The sequence below is a fragment of the Ramularia collo-cygni genome, assembly GCF_900074925.1.
Source record: "Ramularia collo-cygni strain URUG2 genome assembly, contig: RCC_scaffold17, whole genome shotgun sequence".
NCBI classification, from domain to species: domain Eukaryota; kingdom Fungi; phylum Ascomycota; class Dothideomycetes; order Mycosphaerellales; family Mycosphaerellaceae; genus Ramularia; species Ramularia collo-cygni.
Window position 1 is genome coordinate 399,287 of NW_019716271.1, and position 22,847 is coordinate 422,133.

The 22,847-nt window shown below is 52.7% G+C and overlaps 9 protein-coding genes; 6 read left to right on the top strand and 3 right to left on the bottom strand.

Moving 5' to 3' along the window:
* Positions 1-1,299: 1,299 nt before the first annotated feature.
* On the top strand, positions 1,300-3,373 carry RCC_09326 (uncharacterized protein; the record flags this gene model as incomplete). XM_023774568.1 has 4 exons in its annotated part: positions 1,300-1,572; positions 1,652-1,789; positions 1,845-2,041; positions 2,230-3,373. 4 exons carry the CDS (start codon positions 1,300-1,302, stop codon positions 3,371-3,373), a joined length of 1,752 nt encoding a protein of 583 aa, XP_023630336.1.
* A 317-nt stretch (positions 3,374-3,690) lies between these two features.
* On the bottom strand, positions 3,691-6,535 carry RCC_09327 (related to phospholipase D1; the record flags this gene model as incomplete). XM_023774569.1 has 6 exons in its annotated part: positions 3,691-4,632; positions 4,701-5,312; positions 5,432-5,740; positions 5,791-6,058; positions 6,202-6,438; positions 6,492-6,535. 6 exons carry the CDS (start codon positions 6,533-6,535, stop codon positions 3,691-3,693), a joined length of 2,412 nt encoding a protein of 803 aa, XP_023630337.1.
* A 1,214-nt stretch (positions 6,536-7,749) lies between these two features.
* Positions 7,750-9,181, bottom strand: RCC_09328 (probable translation elongation factor EF-Tu precursor, mitochondrial; the record flags this gene model as incomplete). XM_023774570.1 has 2 exons in its annotated part: positions 7,750-8,886; positions 8,984-9,181. 2 exons carry the CDS (start codon positions 9,179-9,181, stop codon positions 7,750-7,752), a joined length of 1,335 nt encoding a protein of 444 aa, XP_023630338.1.
* Positions 9,182-9,605: 424 nt separating this feature from the next.
* On the top strand, positions 9,606-11,134 carry RCC_09329 (related to 3-hydroxyisobutyryl-CoA hydrolase, mitochondrial precursor; the record flags this gene model as incomplete). XM_023774571.1 has 2 exons in its annotated part: positions 9,606-9,665; positions 9,728-11,134. 2 exons carry the CDS (start codon positions 9,606-9,608, stop codon positions 11,132-11,134), a joined length of 1,467 nt encoding a protein of 488 aa, XP_023630339.1.
* An 809-nt stretch (positions 11,135-11,943) lies between these two features.
* On the bottom strand, positions 11,944-13,773 carry RCC_09330 (related to kinesin-like protein KIF1C; the record flags this gene model as incomplete). Its single annotated transcript, XM_023774572.1, has 1 exon — positions 11,944-13,773. One exon carries the CDS (start codon positions 13,771-13,773, stop codon positions 11,944-11,946), a length of 1,830 nt encoding a protein of 609 aa, XP_023630340.1.
* Positions 13,774-14,179: 406 nt separating this feature from the next.
* On the top strand, positions 14,180-16,099 carry RCC_09331 (uncharacterized protein; the record flags this gene model as incomplete). Its single annotated transcript, XM_023774573.1, has 1 exon — positions 14,180-16,099. One exon carries the CDS (start codon positions 14,180-14,182, stop codon positions 16,097-16,099), a length of 1,920 nt encoding a protein of 639 aa, XP_023630341.1.
* Positions 16,100-17,080: 981 nt separating this feature from the next.
* On the top strand, positions 17,081-17,420 carry RCC_09332 (40S ribosomal protein S29-A; the record flags this gene model as incomplete). XM_023774574.1 has 4 exons in its annotated part: positions 17,081-17,097; positions 17,154-17,198; positions 17,262-17,361; positions 17,412-17,420. 4 exons carry the CDS (start codon positions 17,081-17,083, stop codon positions 17,418-17,420), a joined length of 171 nt encoding a protein of 56 aa, XP_023630342.1.
* A 1,471-nt stretch (positions 17,421-18,891) lies between these two features.
* On the top strand, positions 18,892-20,182 carry RCC_09333 (G-protein beta subunit; the record flags this gene model as incomplete). XM_023774575.1 has 5 exons in its annotated part: positions 18,892-19,003; positions 19,090-19,802; positions 19,853-19,942; positions 19,993-20,112; positions 20,165-20,182. The coding sequence occupies 5 exons, from the start codon at positions 18,892-18,894 to the stop codon at positions 20,180-20,182; spliced, it is 1,053 nt and encodes a 350-aa protein (XP_023630343.1).
* Positions 20,183-21,042: 860 nt separating this feature from the next.
* On the top strand, positions 21,043-22,018 carry RCC_09334 (uncharacterized protein; the record flags this gene model as incomplete). XM_023774576.1 has 3 exons in its annotated part: positions 21,043-21,615; positions 21,672-21,895; positions 21,982-22,018. The coding sequence occupies 3 exons, from the start codon at positions 21,043-21,045 to the stop codon at positions 22,016-22,018; spliced, it is 834 nt and encodes a 277-aa protein (XP_023630344.1).
* Between the last annotated feature and the right edge of the window lie 829 nt (positions 22,019-22,847).

Here is a 22,847-nt window from a genome sequence, read left to right on the forward strand (position 1 = left end):
ACATGAATCCTTTCCAACGTGTCTCGCGATCCGAGGCCTCAATTCTTTCCCAACGCTCCAGATTCCTATACCGAAAGGTTGGCAGGAGTGGTCCGCCGTACCCTACTAGCTGTTTCTTCCAAATGGTAGGCTCAGCTTCAAGCCGAACATGCGGGTATGTGCATGACTGTGGAGGGATGAGCGGGTGCGTCAAGATGCTAAACGCCGCAGCTTGGTTAGGTTTCCCGCGAACTCACAACTCGCATTGATTGAACACGTCGGCTGGCGCATGGGCGATATCCGTGTCTAGTAGACATTGAAGAAGCGGGTGGAGAAATAAGAGCTGGGGGCCAAACCGCCAGCTGCCTGAGCTGAGGCTTGGTCCAGACTCGTGGCAGTTCAGTAGTGAGTGGGGTGGCGCTGTTTGACAGCCCACCAACCCGGAAGAGCATCAGTATCTACGTTAGTTGAGTGGACAAACGAGATGCGGGTACTTCAAATGCTCCACCCCCATACCTTGTCAGATTTGCTGATCCGCTATAGATTAGAGGGGCTCAACCCCAGCTTATTTTCGCGGCAGTGTGCAGGAAAGTAGGCGGTCTGCGAGCCAGCGTTTAGATCCACCTTTGCGTCGAGTGTGCGCTGTATCGGTTGCAATGATGTCGTAGTGCAATCGCTGCTCTCATTTTTCCAGTAAGTATTTTTTTTTCTTCTGATTCTCCTCGACCAATAAAAGGCTTCATCCCGAGCTGAGTAGCTGTTTCTACTAAAGATCGCTAGGGGAGATCCAGTTGATCCGATGTTCTCGCAGCTACTCGTCCGTTTTCTGTCCGAGGCAAACCTCGCCTAGAATGTTCATGTGCTGGGATCGGTCTCAATAATAATTCCGACGTCACACGCGTCTGGTGGATCCATGCATTCGACCTGTCCTTTGAGCTTCTCGCATGGCGCATATGCATCATCGTCGACAGGCATTGGACTGCGGTGCAGGGCAGCGCGGCGCGGCTCAGCTGCCGATTGGCTACCGAAGGAACCAATCTTTTGAACCATCGATTTTCCACGCCAGGGTTTGCGAACACCGGGCAGCTTTAGAAAAAAAGACATTTGTATAAAACAACAAAGACTCGCTCGCGACCCGGCCAGAGACCTGAAATCCGCCCCATTCACCGCCCAAATCACTCGCCTCACTGCCTGGAGCCTTGGCGCATTGCATTCACATTCACCGCTCGCTGGAAGAAACCTTTCTGTTCATAACCTCCTGCGCCACAACATCACTCTCTGCTCACACGAGTAGCAACGGAATTCGGCAACATCATCGACATGGCGCCATCGGCTCTAGGACCTTCGTTGCCTGACATCGACTCGCCGGTGAGGAAGTCGCTCGACCCAGTTGGCACTCCGCGGCGCAGCGGCTCCATGGCAAGCACGACAAACACCATGTACTCGCTCTCAAATCCCGGCGGCAGTCGCACTGCTAGTCGCATGTCCGCGCACATGCCCAGCGACAATGGCAGCGCGGCCAGCGCGGCCAATTTGTGGGCGCGCTACACTCAGATCAAGGACATGGACGTAGCGAAGAACATGCTCCTGGAGGTATGTATTACCGGCGCGCTGGACATTGACGAGATGTTCAAATGCCTCTCGGAACAACCCGCTCACCGGATGTTCATAGGAAGTGATTACTCGTTATGCATATCTGCAGCAACTTCACAACAACTACTTGCAGGCCACCGAGCAGCAACTCGCGGAGAGCAACGTCAATGAGCTCCGCAGAGTCAAAGAGATGAACTCGGAATTGTTCGCGATGCTGGTGAGTGCCCACTAGATATATATTCGCGGCCCGGCTTAAACTGACGGCATCACAGGAGGCTGATCCTTTTGTCCTGGTTCTCATCGACGGTGACGGGATGATTTTTGACAACTACCTTCTTCGACTCGGAGAGGATGGCGGCCGGCAAGCAGCAAACCTCATTACCAATGCGGTCGATGCTTGGATGCCATCGCACGTAGACGGCTACCCATCGAATTGTCGCATTGTTACTCGAGTCTATGCCAATGTCAAGTAAGTCAGGATCGAAGAGCAAAAGGTCGAGTGTGTGCGCGAGCTTGGCCCGCAGTTGAGAGCTCAGATGCCTGCTGCTGTTGTAATCAACGCTGGAGTCACTGAGACTGGGCTTCGGGATCTCTCGACACTTGATTGTTTGCTTTGAAGTCTCACTCCCTGTGTACCACCTGCTGACTTCATGACAGGGGACTCGCTGACACCTGCACTCGCGCCGGCATCGTCAGCTCGCCTACCATCATCGAAGACTTTGTTCGCGGATTCACACGCAGTGACGACTATTTCGACTTTGTTGATGTCGGCTCTGGCAAGGACCGTGCCGATGTCAAGCTTAATGCATTGCTGAAACTACATGTGCGGGGCCACCAATGCCGCCACATCCTCTTCGGTTGCAGTCATGACAACGGATATGCTCGCATTTTGGAGAAGTACTCGATGGACCAACTCGCTCTGCGCGACATCACACTTCTGGAAGGCGTCCCCTTTGAGAAGGAGCTGGTTCAGTTGCCGCACAACAAGACAAAGTTCCCCGGCATATTCCGTGACACCAAGATCAATATTAACGGCATCGACCTTTTGACGGAGAACACGCGCACGAGACACGATTCCCGCAGCAGCTTCAACCCAGCCAGCGGTGTTTTCACTCCATTTTCCCAGACACCAGCCCGGACACCGCCGGCAGTCAGCTCTCGCCTTGGTCCCAGGGTCGGTAGTCCCGCTCTTAGCATCCCTATCCGCGATACGTTGACGCGCTCAAGCTCAGTCACTTCCTCCTCTGCGTTATCCGAAGCCCCTGCCAATTCAAATGGAAACGGCGGTGCCGCGAATGGCTGGGCAAGCATAGCAGCAAAGGCGGCCCATCGTCCTCTGCAGGAATTACCAAAGCCAGCACCCGAGCCCAAGCTCGTCGGACCGGTTGTCCGACAGAACAAGCTTGAGCAGCGCCTCGATCCGCACATGGACTACGACCATGATCGCGTGTATGAGCTGAAGAAGCTGAAGCTTTGCAATCAGCACTATATCGGCCGTGGCTGCTGCCACCATCAGGCTGGAAACGGTGCATGTCCTCACAAGCATGACCATCCCCTCAGCGCCAAGGATACCAAATGGCTCAGAGTTGTCGCTCGAGAGACAGTTTGCAAGAAAGGAACTGCTTGTCTCGATTTTGACTGCATTTATGGCCACCACTGTCCTTATCCAAAGGCCAACGAAGGCTCTATGCGCGGCATTGGTTGCATCAATGGCGATGCATGTCGCTTTGCCAGAGAAATGCATGGCATGGATATGACGGTCGCAAAGACCATTCAGCAAAGCGATATGGACTACATCTGAGAGCCATGCAGGGCGATATCAGCGGACGAAAGGACGCATAATACCATGGAGTAAGGGTCGGTTTTGTATCTAGTTTCCTCGGCTTTGAGCAGCTGCGGGCGATGCTCATTCATTGTAGTCATATGCAATAGGGTTCGGATTACTGTAATGCTTTTCTCCTCTCGCTTGTCAAGTTTGGTTTAATAATCGTTGGTATTGGCAGCTTTTCTGCATGATCGGCGCCTGAATGCTCCCTTCATGAAAGAACCGTAGACCACTAGGCCTTTAAGTCGTATAGCGTAAAACATCCACTGAAGCGCTCTTCGCAACCACACAACTCAAGTATACACCGTCTCGGTGAACGAGTTGAGACCCAACCCCTCCTTGGCGATGTCTTCCTCCTTAAGGAACATCAATGGCATCTCAACCAGGTTACCCTTGATCCGACTAAGGATCTCTTTGACCTCAGCCAAGCCCTGTTCGCCAGGTGAAAAGGACTCTGCGACAACATGGCCCCACTTCCAAGTACTCGGCCTCTCAACGTCCTTTGCTCCCTTCTTCGCGTCATCGGCCTTGAAGAATCGGCCGTAGTAGTTATCGTAGTCTTTCCAGTTACGGACTGAATCATCAGGAACTGGGTGGAAGACCTTGGCGAAAGCTGCAGTGTTGTTGGCAGCGGTGGTCTTCCAGAGAGCCTCAAACGACTCCGAAAGCGGGTCCGCGACTGCGTGATCTTCGCGACTGCCCCAGTCGTACACATTGGGTTGGCCGACGGGAGTGAAATTCGCATCCGGTCGCTGGTAGTCCTGGGGGGGTAGTAGTCCGAGATGCTTTCGAAAGATCTGTCGTCGCAGACTCGCGGCGTAGTAAGACGCTTTCCATGGGCGACCTGCCATGGATGAATCGATCTCCTGTGGGTCTTCGATCAACATGGCAATCTCGCTGTCATGGTAGCCGAGCTGAGAGCGATCATTCAAGTTTGCACTGCCGCAGAGAACAATTCTGTCGTCGGCTATGAGGAGCTTAGAGTGGATGTACAGTTCTTCCGAAACGAAGGCATCCATCTCCTCTTGCGCCGTGCCGTCCCAAGGCACAGAACGAATATCCGGACCATTGAGCATGTAGCACTCTGCGACTGTGTCCCAACGGCCAGGATCACTTCCACGAACCTGCTGCGCTGCGTTCTGGTACCGATTGAGTGCATTCTCATTATCTTCAGAAGCTCCGGCGTATTCTTGTCCGTACTCCTGAGAGTCGGTGGTGTTGCCATATTTTTGATCCTATTGAGGATTAAATTAGCTCTGCCCATACTCCACCAGATAAAGTTGCGGAGTTTGTTTCCACTTACATAACCTTTCCGAGCATCGTCATATGAGACACCAGACCGCTGCTCTGCCTTAGACATGGCAGCGTTTGTGTTGATCCGATCGTAGCTGCGAAGGTTGTAAAATCTGATATACCGCATGGGGTCCACTCCCTCCCTTGCGATGGTCTCCATGATACTGTGCCCTCCACGGTTGATCGAGTTGTATTGGAATTCCATGATTGCTCGAGTACCGAGCGAGCCATCCGCTTTCAGGTCACCAGCAAAGGCGGGCACAGATGGAATGTTGATAATCATGTGCCAGTCCTCGTTGTTTCTCGCGGCACGAAGCGCCCTCTCAACGATGGCGGCGCCAATGAGGTTGGTGATTGGCTTCTGTTTGTCGCCAGAGGCAGTGATGAAAAATTGCTGCTCTAAAAATATGAAGTGCTGCGAGTTTTTGATGACTTCAATGTAGGCGTTCGCAATTGAGTGCTCGACCGCAACCCCATGACTCCACTTTCCACACGAGCGCAGGATCTGGCAGTGCACGCCTCCCAGGGGACCACTCGGAAGGTCTTCCGTCTCGCGGAACTCCTCTCGCAGACCTGCTTCCAGCCGGGCCCGGCCAGTTTCCAATTGCTGCTTCATCTTCGCCTACAAAGCGAAGATTAGAATGATTAGCGGAGTCTGAAATTGCGATGTAGGCAGAGACATAGTGCAGCTCGAGAGACACTTCCGAACTGCTGTCTGCTTTCTACCCTATGGTGACTTACACGAAAGCCATGATACTGGCCGTCGATTTCATTTTCAGCACCACCCTCAGCTTGGTTGTATGGATGACCAATGATGCCTGCCCGCGTCGGTTTGTACACCAGAGGTTGATATCGGGCTTGCTGGCGTACGTCGTACTTCTCGTAGTAGATGAAATTCCAGCGCTGAACGAAATGGGCCTTCAGATCTTCTGCCACAGGACCTTTAGCGCAAAGAGCGACATCAGACCAGCCCATTCGACTGTTGTATCTGCGATCAAGCTTGTTGTTCTCCCAATGCGAGACGTCCYCAAAATCAGATATTCTAGCGTTCTGGGATTTGATGTTAGAAAAGGGTTAATGACATCACGTGACGCACGTACGTTGTAATCTTGGCCGGGAAAGACAATTTGCCCCAAGTCCTCTGGATGAGCGTCGCTAATACTGTGTTGGTTCGTGTCCCATCTTCCATAGCACAAGTCGAGGCCGCCCATAAAGGCAGTCTTTCCGTCGACCAGACACAGCTTCTCATGATGAGCCCAGTAGAGGATCGCATCATCGTTCATTCCATAGATGGTTTTGAGTGCATCTCCAGAAAGCTGTGCAAGGCCCGCGGCGCTCATACCAGTCTGCTTGATGCTTGTCATGAAACTGGATGCCAGATTCTGCACATAAAGGGGTAGAATTAGTAAATGTGTCAAACGCAAGTGGCCAATGTTTTGGTTAAAATTACCCTGCAAAAGAAGTTAGCAATGCGACAAACAGGAAGGTTTTATGGTCGTATTTATACGTACTGCTTATCTGGTAAGTGATCAGGGTGGCGGAAGACTTTGATGTTTCCAGTCTTGTCATTGTCCTCCAGCCAATGCTTCGTATGGTGTGAGGATAGAGTCAATGCCTGTGTGACTTCCTTGTAAACAATGATGTTGATTCGGACGCCCCGATTAGCGGCCGCGAAGAGAAGACGGTCGAGCCGGTACTGCTCGTTTTTGGCTGGTGGTCGGCGAAGATAGAGTTCTGGTGAAAGCCACCTGCAATAAATGTCATTCACAGCACAAAGTATCTTTCAGAGCAAATGACCAACCAGTCAAGGATCCAGATCTCTTTCTGGGCGTGCTCTAGAGCCATGCTGACCGCCCACATGTAGGAGCGTTTTGGCCGTCAGCGATTGTAAGATCCACTGAGTTGCGATCGACAAGTCCATACCAGCCGTCCACAAACCACTTCACTTCATTACCCTCGCGCTGTGGAGCGAAGGACTGATATCGGTGCATATGATGCGAATCATTGTCTGAGCATTGCTCATTTTGATGGGTATGAGAATGCGTTGGCTTTCCGGTGGTGGTGGCTTTCATCTTGCTCTCGACATCGCTGACCGCCTGCTTGACTTTATCGAAAAGAAACGCCATGATCTAGGCGGGTGGTGGTGATTTTGGCAGATTGAGGGCCTGAATGTTTATCTCACTAGAAGCCTAAAGGTGGAGTGCGGTCGGAAAGCGCAGTTACCTTAGCGTACGACTCCTTTGTCATCTTCACATGATAGATGCCTCAGGCATGAAGTCAGGGTCCTCTCAATGACAGCCATTTACCGCCGGTGAAATTGAAGATTGCCGCCTCTAATAAGTGCTGTGAGTTCCTGGTCACTTCGAGAAATGGCGAAGCTTTCTATGTATGTCGATCACAGGCAKAACCTAAGCACAACCGAAATTGAGTATGAGATGAAGAAATAGTAAATGTTTTCATGCCGATGACAAGCAGTGAGCTTAACCAAAATGGGGRTGGATGGTTGACCTCTGAGCAGAAATCTAACTTACTAACTTACTGCAATGCCTAGAAAGGATACGATTCCAATGGTGATGTTGCAAAGGGTATAAGCTTAGGGGTGACTCCCGAGCTTGAAACTAGAAGACCGGTAGACCTGGGGTTGATACGAAGGGAGGCTCAGGTTATCGACCTAAAGATGCTCTTGGACATATCAGCAGACGCCAGGCTTACAACCTACTGCAATGCCTAGAAAAAGTACAGTCTTAAGAGCTGGGATTGGCTTTTCTACCATAGCCCTATGATGTACAGAAACGCCAGGACAATGCGACGCCTTTCTCCTTCCCCTGCCTTCTCCTAATACACCCCGCAGAGCTCTAGTAAAGTACAGCTAATACAACCATTCCATCCTCAAAGTTGAGTGCAGCTCGCAGCCTGTACATGGTCATCTTACACATCCTCGTTCACCGTCAGGATCATTCAGAGGCCGTATATGCCTGGCGTAGAGGCAACGACCACCGAACGCGGTTCGTCGCGCCGTTCATCCCTACTGTCGTATCAATTCTACTTCACCGTCTCGTCTAATCCAACAGACGAGTGATKAGTCCAGTAGCAACGGTCCTGCCACCTTCACGAACATTGAATCGCTGACCCTGCTCAATGGCAAGCGGCTTGTGAATGTTGCAAACCATCTCCACGTTGTCTCCTGGCATGATCATCTTGTTCTCAGCGAGTTGCTCGCTGCCCTCTGGCCAGCAAAGTGTCGCTGCCTCATCAGCCGTTCGCACGAACAGCTGAGGCTTGTAGTTGTTATGGAAACCAGTGTGACGTCCGCCCTCCTCCTTGGTAAGGACGTAAAGCGAGGTCAGGAACTTGGAGTGGGCCTTGGTGGTACCCGGACGGGCGATAATCATACCACGCTGAACGTCCTCACGCTTGATACCACGGAGAAGCAGACCCGAGTTGTCACCTGCGCGGGACTCGTCACAAGACTTCTTGAAGGTCTCGATGTCGGTGACCTTGGTCTTGATGGGAGCGGCGTTCTTGCCGACCAGCTCGACTTCAGAATCCTTCTTCAACACACCACGCTCCACACGGCCAGAAGCAACAGTTCCACGACCGGGGATAGAGAAGACATCCTCGACAGACATCAAGAAGGGCTTCTCGGTATCACGCTCTGGAGTAGGGATCCACGTGTCGACTGCCTCGAGAAGGTTGTCGATTYGTGTAACGCCAATCTCCGGCCGACGACCGTCCAAAGCGCAGAGGGCAGATCCCATAATAATGGGAGTCTCATCACCCTCGAAGCCGTACGAGGAGAGCAGCTCACGCATCTCCATCTCGACGAGCTCCAACATCTCCTTGTCCTCGATGGCATCGACTTTGTTCACAAACACTACTATGCGCTGAACACCGACTTGACGCGCGAGCAGCAAGTGCTCACGAGTCTGTGGCATCTGTCCATCTGAGGCGGCGACCACGATGATAGCACCGTCCATAGAGGCGGCTCCGGTAATCATGTTCTTGATGTAATCGGCGTGACCAGGGCAATCGACGTGGGCGTAGTGGCGGTTGTCGGTTTGGTACTCGATGTGGGCGGTTGAAATGGTGATTCCACGCTTTCGCTCCTCGGGAGCCTTGTCAATAGCGCCATACTCGAGGAAGCTTGCAAAGCCCTTTTCTGCCTGTCGCTTGGTGATTGCTGCTGTGAGGGTAGTCTGCATCCTGATGTCAGTATTCCATATCGTGGGCCATTGCTTGCTGGAAACCATTCTTGACACATTGTGTCCTCGTTTCCGGCTCATTTTTCCATACCTTTCCGTGATCGACGTGACCAATTGTACCAATGTTGACATGTGGTTTATCGCGAGTGAAAGCCGTCGCGTATGAGCGCGCAGCTGCGGACAAGAACTGCTTCTGGGCGCATGGTCGCAGCGCTGCCTGTAGCGGATTTTGGTTGGCAGCACGCAGAGCTCCAGAAGTCCGGAAAATGCGAGCGATGGCGGACGACATGACTGGAATGAGTGTGCGTGATGGACAATGGTCAAGTTGGATACAGTACGGAGACATCAATGAGGCGAACTTTTAGAGTCCGCGCTAGGAAGTCAGAACTTTGGAGGAGCGTGCACAAACTCCAGCTTGCTTCGCAGCGATGATCTGGAAAGACATCCTCATTTCCATCCACTCACCACGGCTAATATACCGGCTCGCAGGACTACACCAAACTCCGACACAGACGAGGAGTACGGCATCTTCAGTTGATTCAATCGCGAATTTCACCATAAGAGATCGACGAAGCCGAGGTCTTGATGCGTTGCGTTAGGCTTGGAAATAGCTCGAAGACAACACACCTTAAGCATTCGACCTGCCCGGAAAGGTCGTCCTTTCAATGTTCTCAACCTGCTGTCGAAGGATCGCATCTGCGCGTCCCATCACGATGCCTTTAAGAGCAAAGATCCAAAGTCCTGCGATGGCGATGGCATCTTCTTCGAGAACTGTACGCCTGCGAAAGTACACTCCACCACATGGRGACTGACTGACTGACCTTAGCCAACGTAGTTTGCCAGCGCAAGCGAAATCAAAGAACTGCCCGGAGACGAGCCAAACGATGTGCTCTTCAGCACCCAGGGAGGCGTCCGGAGCATCACCCTCAACCGGCCCAAGAAGCTGAATTCGCTCAATGGCAGCATGGCCCGCAAGATTGTCCCTCGTCTACGGGAATGGAGCAAGAGCGACCTCGCGAATGTGGTGGTGATCAAGGGCGAGGGTCGCGCCTTTTGTGCAGGAGGAGATGTCGCCTGGCTGGCACAGCGTAACAAGGAGGGAGTGGAGGGCCAACAAGAGAGCAAAGACTACTTCGCCCTGGAATACAAGCTCGACCACCTGATCTCCACCTACTCCAAGCCATACGTTGCCTTCATCGACGGCATCACCATGGGCGGCGGTGTAGGCCTCTCCCTGCATGCCCCCTTCCGCATTGCGACCGAAAACACCGTTTTCGCTATGCCGGAGACCACCATCGGTTTCTTCCCAGACGTCGGCGCATCGTTCTTCCTCCCTCGCATGGACGGAGAGCTTGGAACATATTGTGCCCTGACCTCTGAGCAGCTCAAAGGACCGGCTGTCTTCTACGCCGGGATTGCAACCCACTACATTCACTCGTCCTCTCTTCCAGACCTGGAAGCCAGATTAGCCGAGCTGTCCTTCAAGGACTACGACAACCTCTCCGCGCGCTTCCGTATCATCAACTCCACCATTGAGGAATTCTGTACGGGGCTCCCTCACGATCAACCCATTGCAGCGCCCGTGGGAGGCAACATTCGCGCCGCAATAGACTACGTCTTCCAGCCCGCCAACTCGCTCTCCCAAGCTCTAAAGGCTCTGGAAGGCATGATTGGAATGAGTCCCGAGAGCAAAGGCGGTCGAGAGATTCCCGAATGGGCCGAGAAGACGCTAAAGACCATCCTCCAGCGCTCTCCCACCTCTGTCAAAGTCACCTACAAACAGCTCCGTCAAGGTAACCAGTGGAGCATGGCGCAGACATTCCGAAATGAGCACGCCATCGCGTCAAAGTTCATGGAGCACCCGGATTTCATCGAGGGTGTCACTGCTCTTCTTGTGGACAAACCCAAGCGCACACCAAGCTGGACTCCCGCGACACTCGATAAGGTCTCCGATCAGGACGTCGATGCATTCTTTGATTTCAGCAACTCTTCTAACTTTGAGCTGTTGGGCCAAGACGCAGGCAGCCACGGCAACGATTACAAGGGCTACCCTCACGCTTGGCTTGGTCTACCCAGGGAAAATGARGTGAGGGATTTGGTGTTCGAAAACAAGACAAAGGAGGAGATTGTGGACCACTTCATCCAGAAGACTGACGGGAAGCAGGGTGTCAAGGAGAAGGTCGAGGAGATTCTGTTGAGGAAGACAGACTCCAACAACGGCAAGCTTAGCTGGAAGCGGTAGGCGCATGCCTTTACCAGAATGATGTACAAATACAATCGGACTTTAGCTAGTGCGTACAATTGTGGATGTGGTACACTCTTTGTCAGGTGTGTTGTCCCCTCTGCGGACTTCCGAAGAACTTCATCTCGTACGTCGAAAAGTTGCGATATATCTATCCTATAGATTATATAGCTTAAACGCGTTATAGATCTAATTTCTAGCTAGAAGTATACGTATTCTATAGGTGAATTATCGTTCTCATCGCTATCGACGATATAATACCTCGTTGTCGCTCACACCAACCCTAATATTATAACCCTAAAAACAGCGACAGCGACGATTATATAGTATTTATCTATCGGAACCTACTTAAACTATAGGTTTATAGTAGATAAGCTTACGACTCTAGTTGAAGCTATATACATTGTGAAATACATATATCTTAGAATACCTTACCTTAGGTTTTAAAAAGTGAAAGGTCGCGGAGGTCCGGCGAGGGAACAAGACACTTGATAAGTCCTATATCTACTGAATGACAATCGCTCGCTCGCTGTGCTATACTATGCTTAAAGGAAGTAATAGGCTCAACATTCGGTCTTCGTCATGCGGCGTGGTGTCGTCTTTTCATCAATCTCTCGCATGTTGATCGTCACAAAGGTCGCTTCCATCAAGCTGGGGGCCGCATGTGTGCTGCTTGCGCAGAGCGTTCCCCAAAAGCTTGGTCTGCGTCAGCAAGCATATTTACCTCCCAACCTTCCACCCAAGAGATCTCAGTTGCCATTCAGCTCTCCCAGCATCTTTCTGCTCTGACCCAGCATTCCAGTGATGGTTTAGACCGCTCCAGTACTCTCCCTCTTAACTCCTTTAGTCCGMTCCAACACAGTATCCAGTCCACTCTCCTCAACCGTTGGAAACCTGTCCCGATCGTCCTGGACCTTCCTCTTGAACAGTCCAATATCATTCAACAGAGCATCAACCTCAGCCTGCCAATCCTCGTGCGAAAACTCTCCGCTCGCGTCAGAACACTCATCGCCAACACCACTGTCCCAATCATCATGGTCTCCCTCGTATCCCTCCTCGGGATCACGATTCTCCTCGTCCTCTGCGGCATACACTGTCTTTGGTAGAATGATCGGGTTCTTCAGCTCTCCCAACGCGAGCGCCAAATGTCTCCTCAATGCCTCCACCTCCGTCGTCAAAGCAAGATTGGCCGGTCTCAATTCCTCCACCTCAAGCGTCAAAGCCCGGATCTTGACGTCTGAAACCGCACGACTCTCCTCCATGGCTCGCTGCATCTTGCTGACTTCCCGCTGGTAGTCCTCCAGCTCATCTCTCGCACGATCTGCCTCGTCTCGCTTTCTGGCCGACGCAGCGCTGACACTCAATTGCAAAGACTTGATCGTCTCCTGCAGATCCATAATCTTCGCATCTCGCTCAGCTGCTGAAATGGCATCCTGGTTGACGTGTGCCTTGGTTCTGATCTTCTTCGCTTGATCGGCGTAGCGGAGTGTTGAGAGGGTCTCCTCGTAATCGGTTGGTGAAATGCAAGCAACCATTGCAGTCTTGCTGTTACCGCCGAGGGAATCCCTGAGCAGCCAGGTGAGGACACTGTCTCTGTAAGGTACCACATCTGCACGACGCTTGGTTTGGTTTTGAAGGCCTGGTGCACGGGAAGCACGTTGGCGCCTTGGATCTGAGAGAGCGCCGATCACACGACCGAGGGTGCTGAGAGATTGATTGATGTTGCCTCCTTCGCGTAGACGTTGACCGGTCGCTTCTGTACGTCCTGCTCGCTCGGAGCCTGCAAGATCGACGAGACGCATTCGGGCAAGACGCTCAATTGTGCTGTCCGTTGCGATGTCATGCTGAATCTGCTTGAGGGTGAGTGTAAAGACGGCGTGGGAACGTGAAGATGTATCGTTCATCTTGGTGGAAGCCGTGGTGCGATTGAGGTCGCCCATCTTCATCAAACGCTCGATATCCTCATAGCTTTTGACTGGCTCGTCCGTGAGGTTCTGGACGTATACACCATCGCTTTTGCTTTCGCGGATCTTGAGATAAGCTGGAGGTGTGACCCTTGGAGTGAGCAAGTCCTTGACATGTTCGTTGTAGATCTCGAAGTAGGAGACATGAACGTTGTAGGTTATGCTGCCGTTCTGCTCCGCTTCGACACGTTCGAACAAGCCCCTGCAAGTGCGTGGGATAAGACCAGGCTCGTTCGGTGTTCCCATCATCGTGTACGACTTTCCACTGCCGGTCTGGCCGTAGGCAAAGATACACGTGTGGTAGCCATCGAAGTTGTGATCCAGAAACTCCTCTCCAAAGGAAGAGAAGATGTCCTCTTGTTGTGCGTAGTGGGCATCCTTGTCGTCATGCGACCAGAATGACTTGTCGAACGTAAAGGACTTCTCTTCTTGCTGGCGCCGAGAGCCAGGAATGACTGCGGGTGGGAGAAGTTTCGTCTCTTGTGTTTGTGGATTCATTCGCACAATGCAAGTCGCGCCCACGTCAAGGTCGCGTTGGATGAATCTGCGGACGCGAACGACGACTTTAACGTTGCCTCCGCCATCACAGTCGCTCTCCATCAGGGAGGGGTCGATGGGGGTACGGCTGCGTAGACTTGGGGAACTAGCGGTGGAGTGGTACTCTTGCATGGCCATGACGGCGGGAGGGGTGGTGGAAGTGTCGTGGACAGTCGAAATCACAGCGTTTGTTGTTGATGGTAGGAAAAAGGGCGGGAACAGCAGCAATGCAGCCAATTCGTCTTGTACAGCTTCGAGAGAATGTTGGAATCTTAGGCAGAGAGGAACATACATGACATCCTTACCGCCAGTGCCACGATATCCAGGCGTTTGTGATCGACACTGCCAGGTCTTCCAATTGGTACGGCTCTTGGAAAGTCAAACGCAAGTTCGGACTGTCAACAAATCTGTCTCCAAGGGCGACGGCTGCATGACTCGCGTCACCCCACCTTTCAGCTGATAGATCTCGAGCCAAAAATTAATCTAGCTCGCGATCCAAGCTGTTCCACTCCACGACATCCACTTCACTCCTTTGCCGTTGAAGATGCCGCCCAGAAGACCACCTCCACCGGCCAGCAAGCCCTCCAATGGCGAAGGAACTCCCATTACAAGTGTCGAACAGGCCACTATCGCAGGAGCTTCAGAAACTCCTGCTGCGACTCCAACACCGTCGGCTTCTTCAACACCTGCCCCTACAGCACGGATGACTCCGGCATCGCGAGGAAGAGGGAAGCCAACCGTCGCACCTAAATTCGCAGGACGTCGAAGCGCCACCGAACGTCAAAAGATTGCAGAAGCAGAAGCGAAGAAGAAGGCGGCAGAAGCAGAAGCAGCCGCTGCACAGGCGAAAAAAGATGCACGAGAGGCTCGAAAATTCGGCTACAGAGGCAATGATCGGGGGAGAGGTGCTGGAAGGGGGAGAGGTAGAGGAGGACACATGGGCGATCGAGTAAAGGAAGAAGTCGTCGCCAGTGGTCCTTTTAGTGCTGGGCAGGTCGGTGCTGATCCCAAGGCAGCCTATAGCAGGAGATTTGGGAGTGGAGGTGGTACGTCTAGCGCCTTTGGTGGAGGGGGAGGAGGCGGTGGAAGCAGTGGCGGTGGAGGTGGTGGTGGATCAGGTGGCAGCGGTATCAAGAGAGAATACGGCATGGGAGGAGAATATACTGCGAGACCGCTCAGGACCGAAGATGGCGGTTACATATCCAGCGATGCCGAGGATGCGGACCCTGCTATGCCCAAACAGGACATCGATCAGATGCAGGTCATTGATCTGACTGGAGATGATGCGAAGGCGAGACGAGCAGATGCTCTTGCACCTGTCCGCCTAACGCGAGTGCCACATAAGGACCGCACTGTTGGTCTGAGCGCAGAAGATGCTGTACCCGTGGATAGTAGCGATTCTGCCGAGCTATCAACAACCGAACGGAGGAAGGGAAAGCAGCGAGAGAAGGATTTGGAGATTACTGGCTCGAAGGACAACACTCGCCCTGCGGCATACAGCTMCTCGGACACCGAGAACGAACCACACATCAAGGCAGAACCCACCGATGACGAGCATCAGACGCGGCCGACAACTCCAATCCCGTTCGAGGGCGATGGGATTACAGCGGTACCAGTACCCGATTCAATGCAAGACCCACCATCTTCGCCCGAGACGAAGCGCAAAGCCAAAGAGAAGATCAAAGCCATCGCAGACGCCGTCGACGATGAGGACGATAGTGACGCTCCTCTGCCCGAGCCTCCTAGATTCCAAACCCAGGCAGAATTGGACGAGTGGAAACGGCGCTACAAAGATCTGAAAGACGTCCGCGCCGAGCTCGGTCGCCAGACGCGAAGGAACGCTGCCACCGCTGATGGTGATGGCGATGGCGATGTGACCATGGCTGAGGCCGGGATGAGCACTCTCTCAATGGAGAAAACCAAGACTCAGGAGGCGAATCGCGCGAATCATGTCTACCTTTTCCAATTCCCGCCTGTCCTACCCTCCCTGACGCCAGTCTCCGTGAAGCCTGATCCCGAGACTGCTACAGCAGAGACACAAGATGCTATGGAAGTCGACACCGCGGGCGACGCCGAGAAGGAAGAGGAGAAGGGGACAGCCAAGAAAGACGACAAAAAGCATCCTCACGGGTCCCTCAACCTTCCTCCCGGCCTGGTCGGAAAACTACAGATCCACCGGTCCGGAAAGGCGACTCTGAATTGGGGCGGGACTCCTTATGTATTGACCATGGGTGCTGATTCAACATTCTTGCAGAATGTGTTGATTGCAGAAATCCCGGAGACGAAGCCGATTCCCGATCCRCCTAATGACAAGGATTCCGCGGCGGAAGCGGTGAGGATCAAGAAGGAGGCTGAGGAGAGGGAAAGGGAAAAGGATAAATTGCCAGAAATCGGGAGGGCGTTAGGAATGGGCCAGGTCAGGGGCAAGTTTGTGCTGACGCCTGATTGGGGGCAGATTCTCTAACCAATTGTGCGAGGCGATGGAAGGAAAACTGAGTGGGCGATGTCTTGAAATTTAGCGAGGCGTTTTGTGCTGGGCAGGGCATATTGTGCATATGGGAGAGATGTGTCCCGTCGTGGACTCCATTCAGCTAAAATGATGTTACCGTGCCATTCATATTAGCGGCAATGCAGACGGCGGAGTCGAATACTATCTCAGTGTCTCTGATAGCTATTTTGTATCCGGCAATGGTATTACGCAACCTATATGCTGCTATTGTACTGTCCTGCTGCAATGCCCTTCTCCCAAGTGGCAACGACCTGATACGCATGCCTACCTATAGTGGTACCCTTGAACATGAATGTCACACTGTTAAAGACGACATTTCCATCATTCAACGTAACGAGCGGAAGATGAAGAGAAGGAGAAGAGCGGACATAATGAGGTTGGCTTCACATGCGTGGCGTGATTGGTTGGTATCGTGCCTTGTCTGTGACTTGGATGGAGAACCGTGATGGACAACCATACCTAAGCAAATGATATGTACCATTTTCAGTACCTACAACATCAACACTCAGGAAGTTATGTCTTTGCCGTCACGTTGCTGCTTTAAGTAAAGGACGGCTGGCCTATTCTGCTTGTGCAGATAAGGAGTTCATGCGTTGCTGAGCTCGTATAGGGCTGTGGTGAGTGTCGTGCTCTCTACCATCTTTTCCAAATGCAATGCTACTCTTCCAATGATATTCATGGCTGTGAAGGATCTCCATGGTCGAAGTCGGATCACTGTTGGACAACATTTGTTCATGACATGTCAAAGGAGGAGAAGAGGCAGGTAAGGTACCTTGGATGCTCGCCGGATGGCGGCGTTCGGGCCTTGGCAATCGAAATCCGACACCACAAAATTCGAGATCCACGACACGACCAACAGCACTCGATAGCATCGGCAATTTCAGAAGACCAGGAACAACTTCCCACAAACCAAACACCCACCACATCACCGCCAAGATGTCTCACGAATCTGTGTTCGTAGCGATTCCGGTCCTCTAACTCCAGCCAGCGCGACTGACAATTCGCACAGTTGGTACAGCCGCCCACGCACATACGGAAAGGGAGCCCGCGAGTGGTAGGTCGAGCAAGATTGGAATACAYGAAGCATGCGCAGGAGAGGATACTGACGGCTTCGTAGCCGTGTCTGCACCCACAAGGCTGGTCTCATTCGCAAGTATGGCCTGAACATCTGCCGTCAGTGCTTCCGCGAGAAGTCTACCGACATCGGTTTCACCAAGGTGCGTTGGACAGCCCGCTGCAGACGCGCGCAGCAACTAACACAATGTAGCACCGTTAAACGCGCACACGATGGACAATGTGGAAAGAGGATAGCGAGGAAATGTCGGAGTTGGTCTGACGCTGCTGATATGCGGCATGTCTGTGGCAGAGAGGGCACTGGCGTTCAACGGGCATGGTGACAATTGCTTGAAACTGCGGGGTGGAAATACTGGGGCAGATGCACTGCTCCGGCAATACATCACATCTACGGAATGACATGAAAGCCCAACTCCGGCCACACTCTTCCTCGGGAGACCTCTACTACTCCACTGTGACTCTCCCGTGTCTCGCGGTCCTTCGTGCGATGGAACTCCACCAGCGACAAGAACGAATGAATGAATTATGCATTGACATAACTCGTGCAACACTGGGTCCAATCGGGCGATTTCAGACAACAATAAAGGTAGTGTAATGACAGCGCATTGATTCGAGTCCCAGATAGGAAGCATGCGGCAGCCGATGTGGCCACAAGCTTCTGTGCAACGGTCGGACGTGGGTTTGAAGGTATGCAGCCGTTTCAAGGCATATGTCACATCCTGCTGCTTCGTGGCTTCACTCCATACAAGCCATGCAGTTCATCGTGTCTACATGATACACGACATGAGCAATGCTGCAAGTCATTCAACACAATACGCTCAAAGGTGTTCACACTAGAGCTGGTGAGGATCTACGGCGACACCGCAGGAGCTGCAGGAAAACCGCCCAATGTCAGCCCCAATCCCAATTTGGTCTTGTTCCTTGKGCATCGGGCTTGGGCCGAGAGTGAAGATCAGTGATGATACGACGAGGATAACGAGGTTGTTGCAAAGATGAAATTGGGCAAACAATGACAGTCTAGATTTCGGCATCAATGATCGCAATCGTGAGATGAGCCTGCAATGGCCAACCAGCTCTCCCGACCGGCTAGCACCCACACACCCATTCTCCGGCCCAGCTTGCCCAGCTATGATCCTGGCAGTCAGGAAATCCGCTGCTCTCCTAGCCGCCCACGGGCCGGCGCCGACAGTCGGTGTTGGCGAGATGCAGTGCAAATGACAGACTAAAAGCCATTGGCGGAGAGGAAACGGTTCAGCGACAATATCTGTATCAGTTGCGCTGTACAGTAGATGTAAATAGTTGGACGAGCAGGTTAGGTTGTGCAATTAATCGAGTAGTGAAGATCGTGGACCGTGGAGCTACTAAGTTCGTAATTTGGCCCGAGCGAGGAAGGAGTGGTGTCGCTTCCCGCTCCAACCTCACGCAATCACAACCAACTCACAAACAACTCCAAACTGCTGCCGACCCTCTCCAGGASGACGCCGACGACGACGTCAGGCACGTGAATCGCGAAGGCACGCGAGCGGGGGCTATCGACGACCAGCGCCCACCCTGTCCACCAGCCCGATTGCTACCGTTTGCGGCGCAGCACGCCCTCGACCTCCAATTGCGCTGCCAACAGCCCGCCACTCCACGCCCGTCGCACCTCTGGAACACGCCTGTACGCTCACGACATGGCGGACCAGAATGAGAGCGTGCAGCAGCGGATTCAGATAGCGCGTCGCGATGCCGAAGCTCTCAAAGACCGCATCAAGAGGAAGAAGGACGAGCTGGCAGACACAACCCGTGAGTCAATGCCCTACGTCGTGGTGCCTGGCGTGTTGTGCCGGATGTCTGTATGCGCATGGCTGACCATCTTCTTTACTACACAGTGCGCGATGTCGCGAAACAACGCACCGAGCAGCTGCCGCGACTGACAATGAAAACGAAACGCACTCTGAAGGGACATTTGGCCAAGATCTATGCGATGCATTGGTCGACGGACCGGCGACACCTGGTTTCGGCCTCGCAGGATGGGAAGCTGATCATCTGGGATGCTTATACAACCAACAAGGTACATGCTATTCCCCTTCGCTCCTCATGGGTCATGACGTGCGCATATWCGCCGAGTGGAAACTACGTGGCGTGTGGTGGTTTGGACAACATATGCTCCATCTACAATTTGTCGGCAAGGGAAGGACCGACTCGTGTGGCCCGGGAATTGAGTGGGCACTCTGGCTACCTCAGCTGTTGCCGCTTTATTAACGATAGGCGCATACTGACGTCCTCTGGAGACATGACCTKCGTGCTGTGGGACATCGAGACTGGTCAGAAGATCACGGAGTTTGCAGACCATCTTGGAGATGTGATGAGCCTGAGCATCAACCCACTGGATAACAATCAGTTTGTTTCTGGCGCTTGCGATGCGTTCGCCAAGCTTTGGGACATTCGCCAGCAGAAGTGCAGTCAAACTTTTGCTGCACACGACTCAGACATCAACGCCATCCAGTTTTTCCCCAATGGCAATGCCTTTGGTACTGGTTCAGACGATGCATCGTGTCGGTTATTCGACATTCGCGCAGATCGCGAACTTCAAAGCTACACAGTAAGTCGGTCGGAGGATCTGCATGCACACGGCTTCTAACATTCGCAAAGATTCCTGAACCTGTCTGCGGCATCACATCTGTGGCATTCTCTGTGTCTGGTAGATTACTGTTCGCTGGCTACGACGACTTTGAATGCAAGGTAAGGCGCACATCGGCCATTTCTTCGTGAAGAGTACTGACGACCACCAGGTTTGGGACACCCTTCGTGGTGAGCGGGTCGGAACACTACAAGGACACGATAACCGTGTGAGCTGCCTGGGCGTGAGCAACGATGCCATGTCACTGTGCACAGGCTCGTGGGATTCAATGGTAAGTCATCTGGACCACACTCCTCCTCGCAGGCGCTAACATCAGTTCACAGTTACGTATCTGGGCATGATCGACACATCAGAGTCTTTGTCGTTCAGAACCCAAAGCTTCAGGCTTTGCCAATCTGTCCAACACTTCAATCGTGCACAGCACAAGTCCAAAAATCTTCSATTGGCCCGTGTGTTCCCACTCCCCTATGGACAGAGCGCTCCTGTCCGGTGCGGCGCAAACCTTCTCGGGCTTCACTGCTTTGGATGGAGCAAGCGATTCTATTTCTCACTGGTCCGAATTCTGGGACCAAGTCTGTTCAAAGACACCTGGCTGAGGACCTTTCTTTCACACCACTTTGCTTGAGTACCTATGGGAGCACCAGGGCGCGACCTCGGGCGCCTTGGGGGCATTTTGGGGGCAGTGGGACGTCTTGTTAGCCCGCTGGCAGCATTCACCCGGCGCAAGGTTGTGTTTATGTACCTGTATGCGAAGCCTCAAAAGCACTCGCATCTGCAAGTGTCGTGTGGATAACACACCCAATGGCATTAAGAAGATAGCGGAATGTAAAATCCTCATCAATTTAGATCCAAGGTGACAATTAATCGTGCAGGGGCTGGGGTTTACCTCACTTGTTGGTAGTCTTGCTAGGTTCCAAATGCCGGGCACTGATTCAAGGTTTTCCAAACACCGGCTTTAGCGGCCTCGATTGAGATACAACCTTGTCTGCCGAAGTGGCACGCCCAATCTTGTTCTATTAATTGCACATGGGAATGGAGTGGTATCATCATGGGCTGGCTGAAGCGGTCTCGGTAGGGTGCTCACCCTGCAACACGCATAAATTGGTATCCCTTTGCAAGTGGTTGAGCGACTGCTTATTGTACCACACATCCTCCCTGCCCAAGGCGTGCCACGGATTCCAATTCCTTCGCGCTCCTCACCATGTCGGCCGCGCAGGATGAGTTCAACGAGTTGTTGCGAGACAAGGAGCACCGCATGAGACATCCAGAAGACGACGACGATGATGATGCGCAATCCATCCTCAATCTCTCCGACGATGACAGCCCGCCATCTCCATCTCCAGATCTGGATWCCGTCACGCCGCGGGCGAGCATGAACATACCCACTCGACGATACGCTRCCAACACCGGGCCCAAAGGTGTCATCTCTGATGCACAGAATTTTCGTGACTCCCGCGCCAGCGCGAGGTCATCCATGGCCAGCACACGACCACCTCAGCAATCCTCCCGATCGAGCCCTGAGAATGGAATCGTAGAAGAAGACGAGGAATTGGACGATGATGAAGGCCCGGGAGACAAAGGATTCATGGCGAGATGGAGACAGAGCAGGATTCGGGATATGCAGGTTGGGTCGCGGGAGAGTAAGATGCATCTGAATAGTCGCAGCAGGAAAGCATACGGTGGTATCACAACTGTGGATGGGGAGGGCTATCTGGATGCGGTCGACAAATCTGGGCCAGATACGATCGTTGTGGTGTACATCTACGACGAATACGTAAGTTCTGGCGAGACTACCAATGTCTTGTATAATCTAACAAGCAGCAGTCTCAGGTTAGTGACCTATTCGAGAGGTGCCTTCGCACTCTGGCGAGCAAGCATGGGGATACCCGCTTCGTGAAACTGCACTACGACGACGCTGAGATGGAGCCCGCGGGCGTGCCTGCAATCATTGCATATCGGGGAGGTGACAAGTTCGCAGGCCTGGTACCGTTAATCGATGAGATGCCTGAYGATGCAGAATTGAATGCAACCACGCTGGAAGCGGTGATGAGAAGGTTTGTAATTCGAGTACTCAATTTCTGTCGAAATATAGGTATGCTGACTATCTGCGATCAGGCACCAAATTCTCCGATGAATGCAGGTCCGCAGGACAAGAGAACCTCTCGCTCGACATCTGACGTGATCTCACGTGCAGGTGATGGACAACATCCGCGAGCCCGTCAGGGTGCTTCGTGCATCATAGAAGCATGATGTGGCGTGAAAGAATCAAACGCGCGAGCAAAGCGGATCATGATCCTGAGAACGTCACATTCACTTGAGTAAAGAACGACGCGTATGCTTCTGCGGTTGAGCGAGGCCTACTGCTCCGTGGTAGGTAGGTCGAACCTCGTTTACAATCCTATTCAGTTTCTTGGAAACAGAATTGGAAACAGCTAGGTCTTACCATAGCAGGAAAACTGTACTGGCAAATATGGAGGGCTTTGACCGCCAAACAAGATGCGCTTCACGCGTAGAGTGCTGTGAGTTTCTGCAGGGCAGGCCTGTCGTGTCAACTCAGGGTCGAGTACTTGGCCAGGCAGAAGAGACAGTTGAAGCTGTGTAGCAGGGACCTTCAAGTTTCAACACCTGAGGGGTTGATCATTGTCTTTACTACAAACAGGCAGACGTCAGCGAAATGCTATCAAGTGCTATTGCTTCTCAAAGGTGTGGTGCAAGATGTAATGTCAGAAATTTGCGTATAGGGTTTCTCCTCAATCTCCATGGAATGGAAGTACAGACAGCTCCAATATTTGAGTATCATCATGTTGTGTCGCGGCGTGATGGATAAACAGACTGCTGAACTTACCAGAGAAGACGTTGCTCAGTAGTATGCTTGCATACTCTCATGGCCGTGGGTGCCGTTCGAATACCTGGGGTATCGTGGACTTTGCCGACATGTCTGTGAATACGATTTGTCTCGTYGAGAGCTTGATCGCAAGGGATGCGTCCAAAGTTGACTCGGGAAAG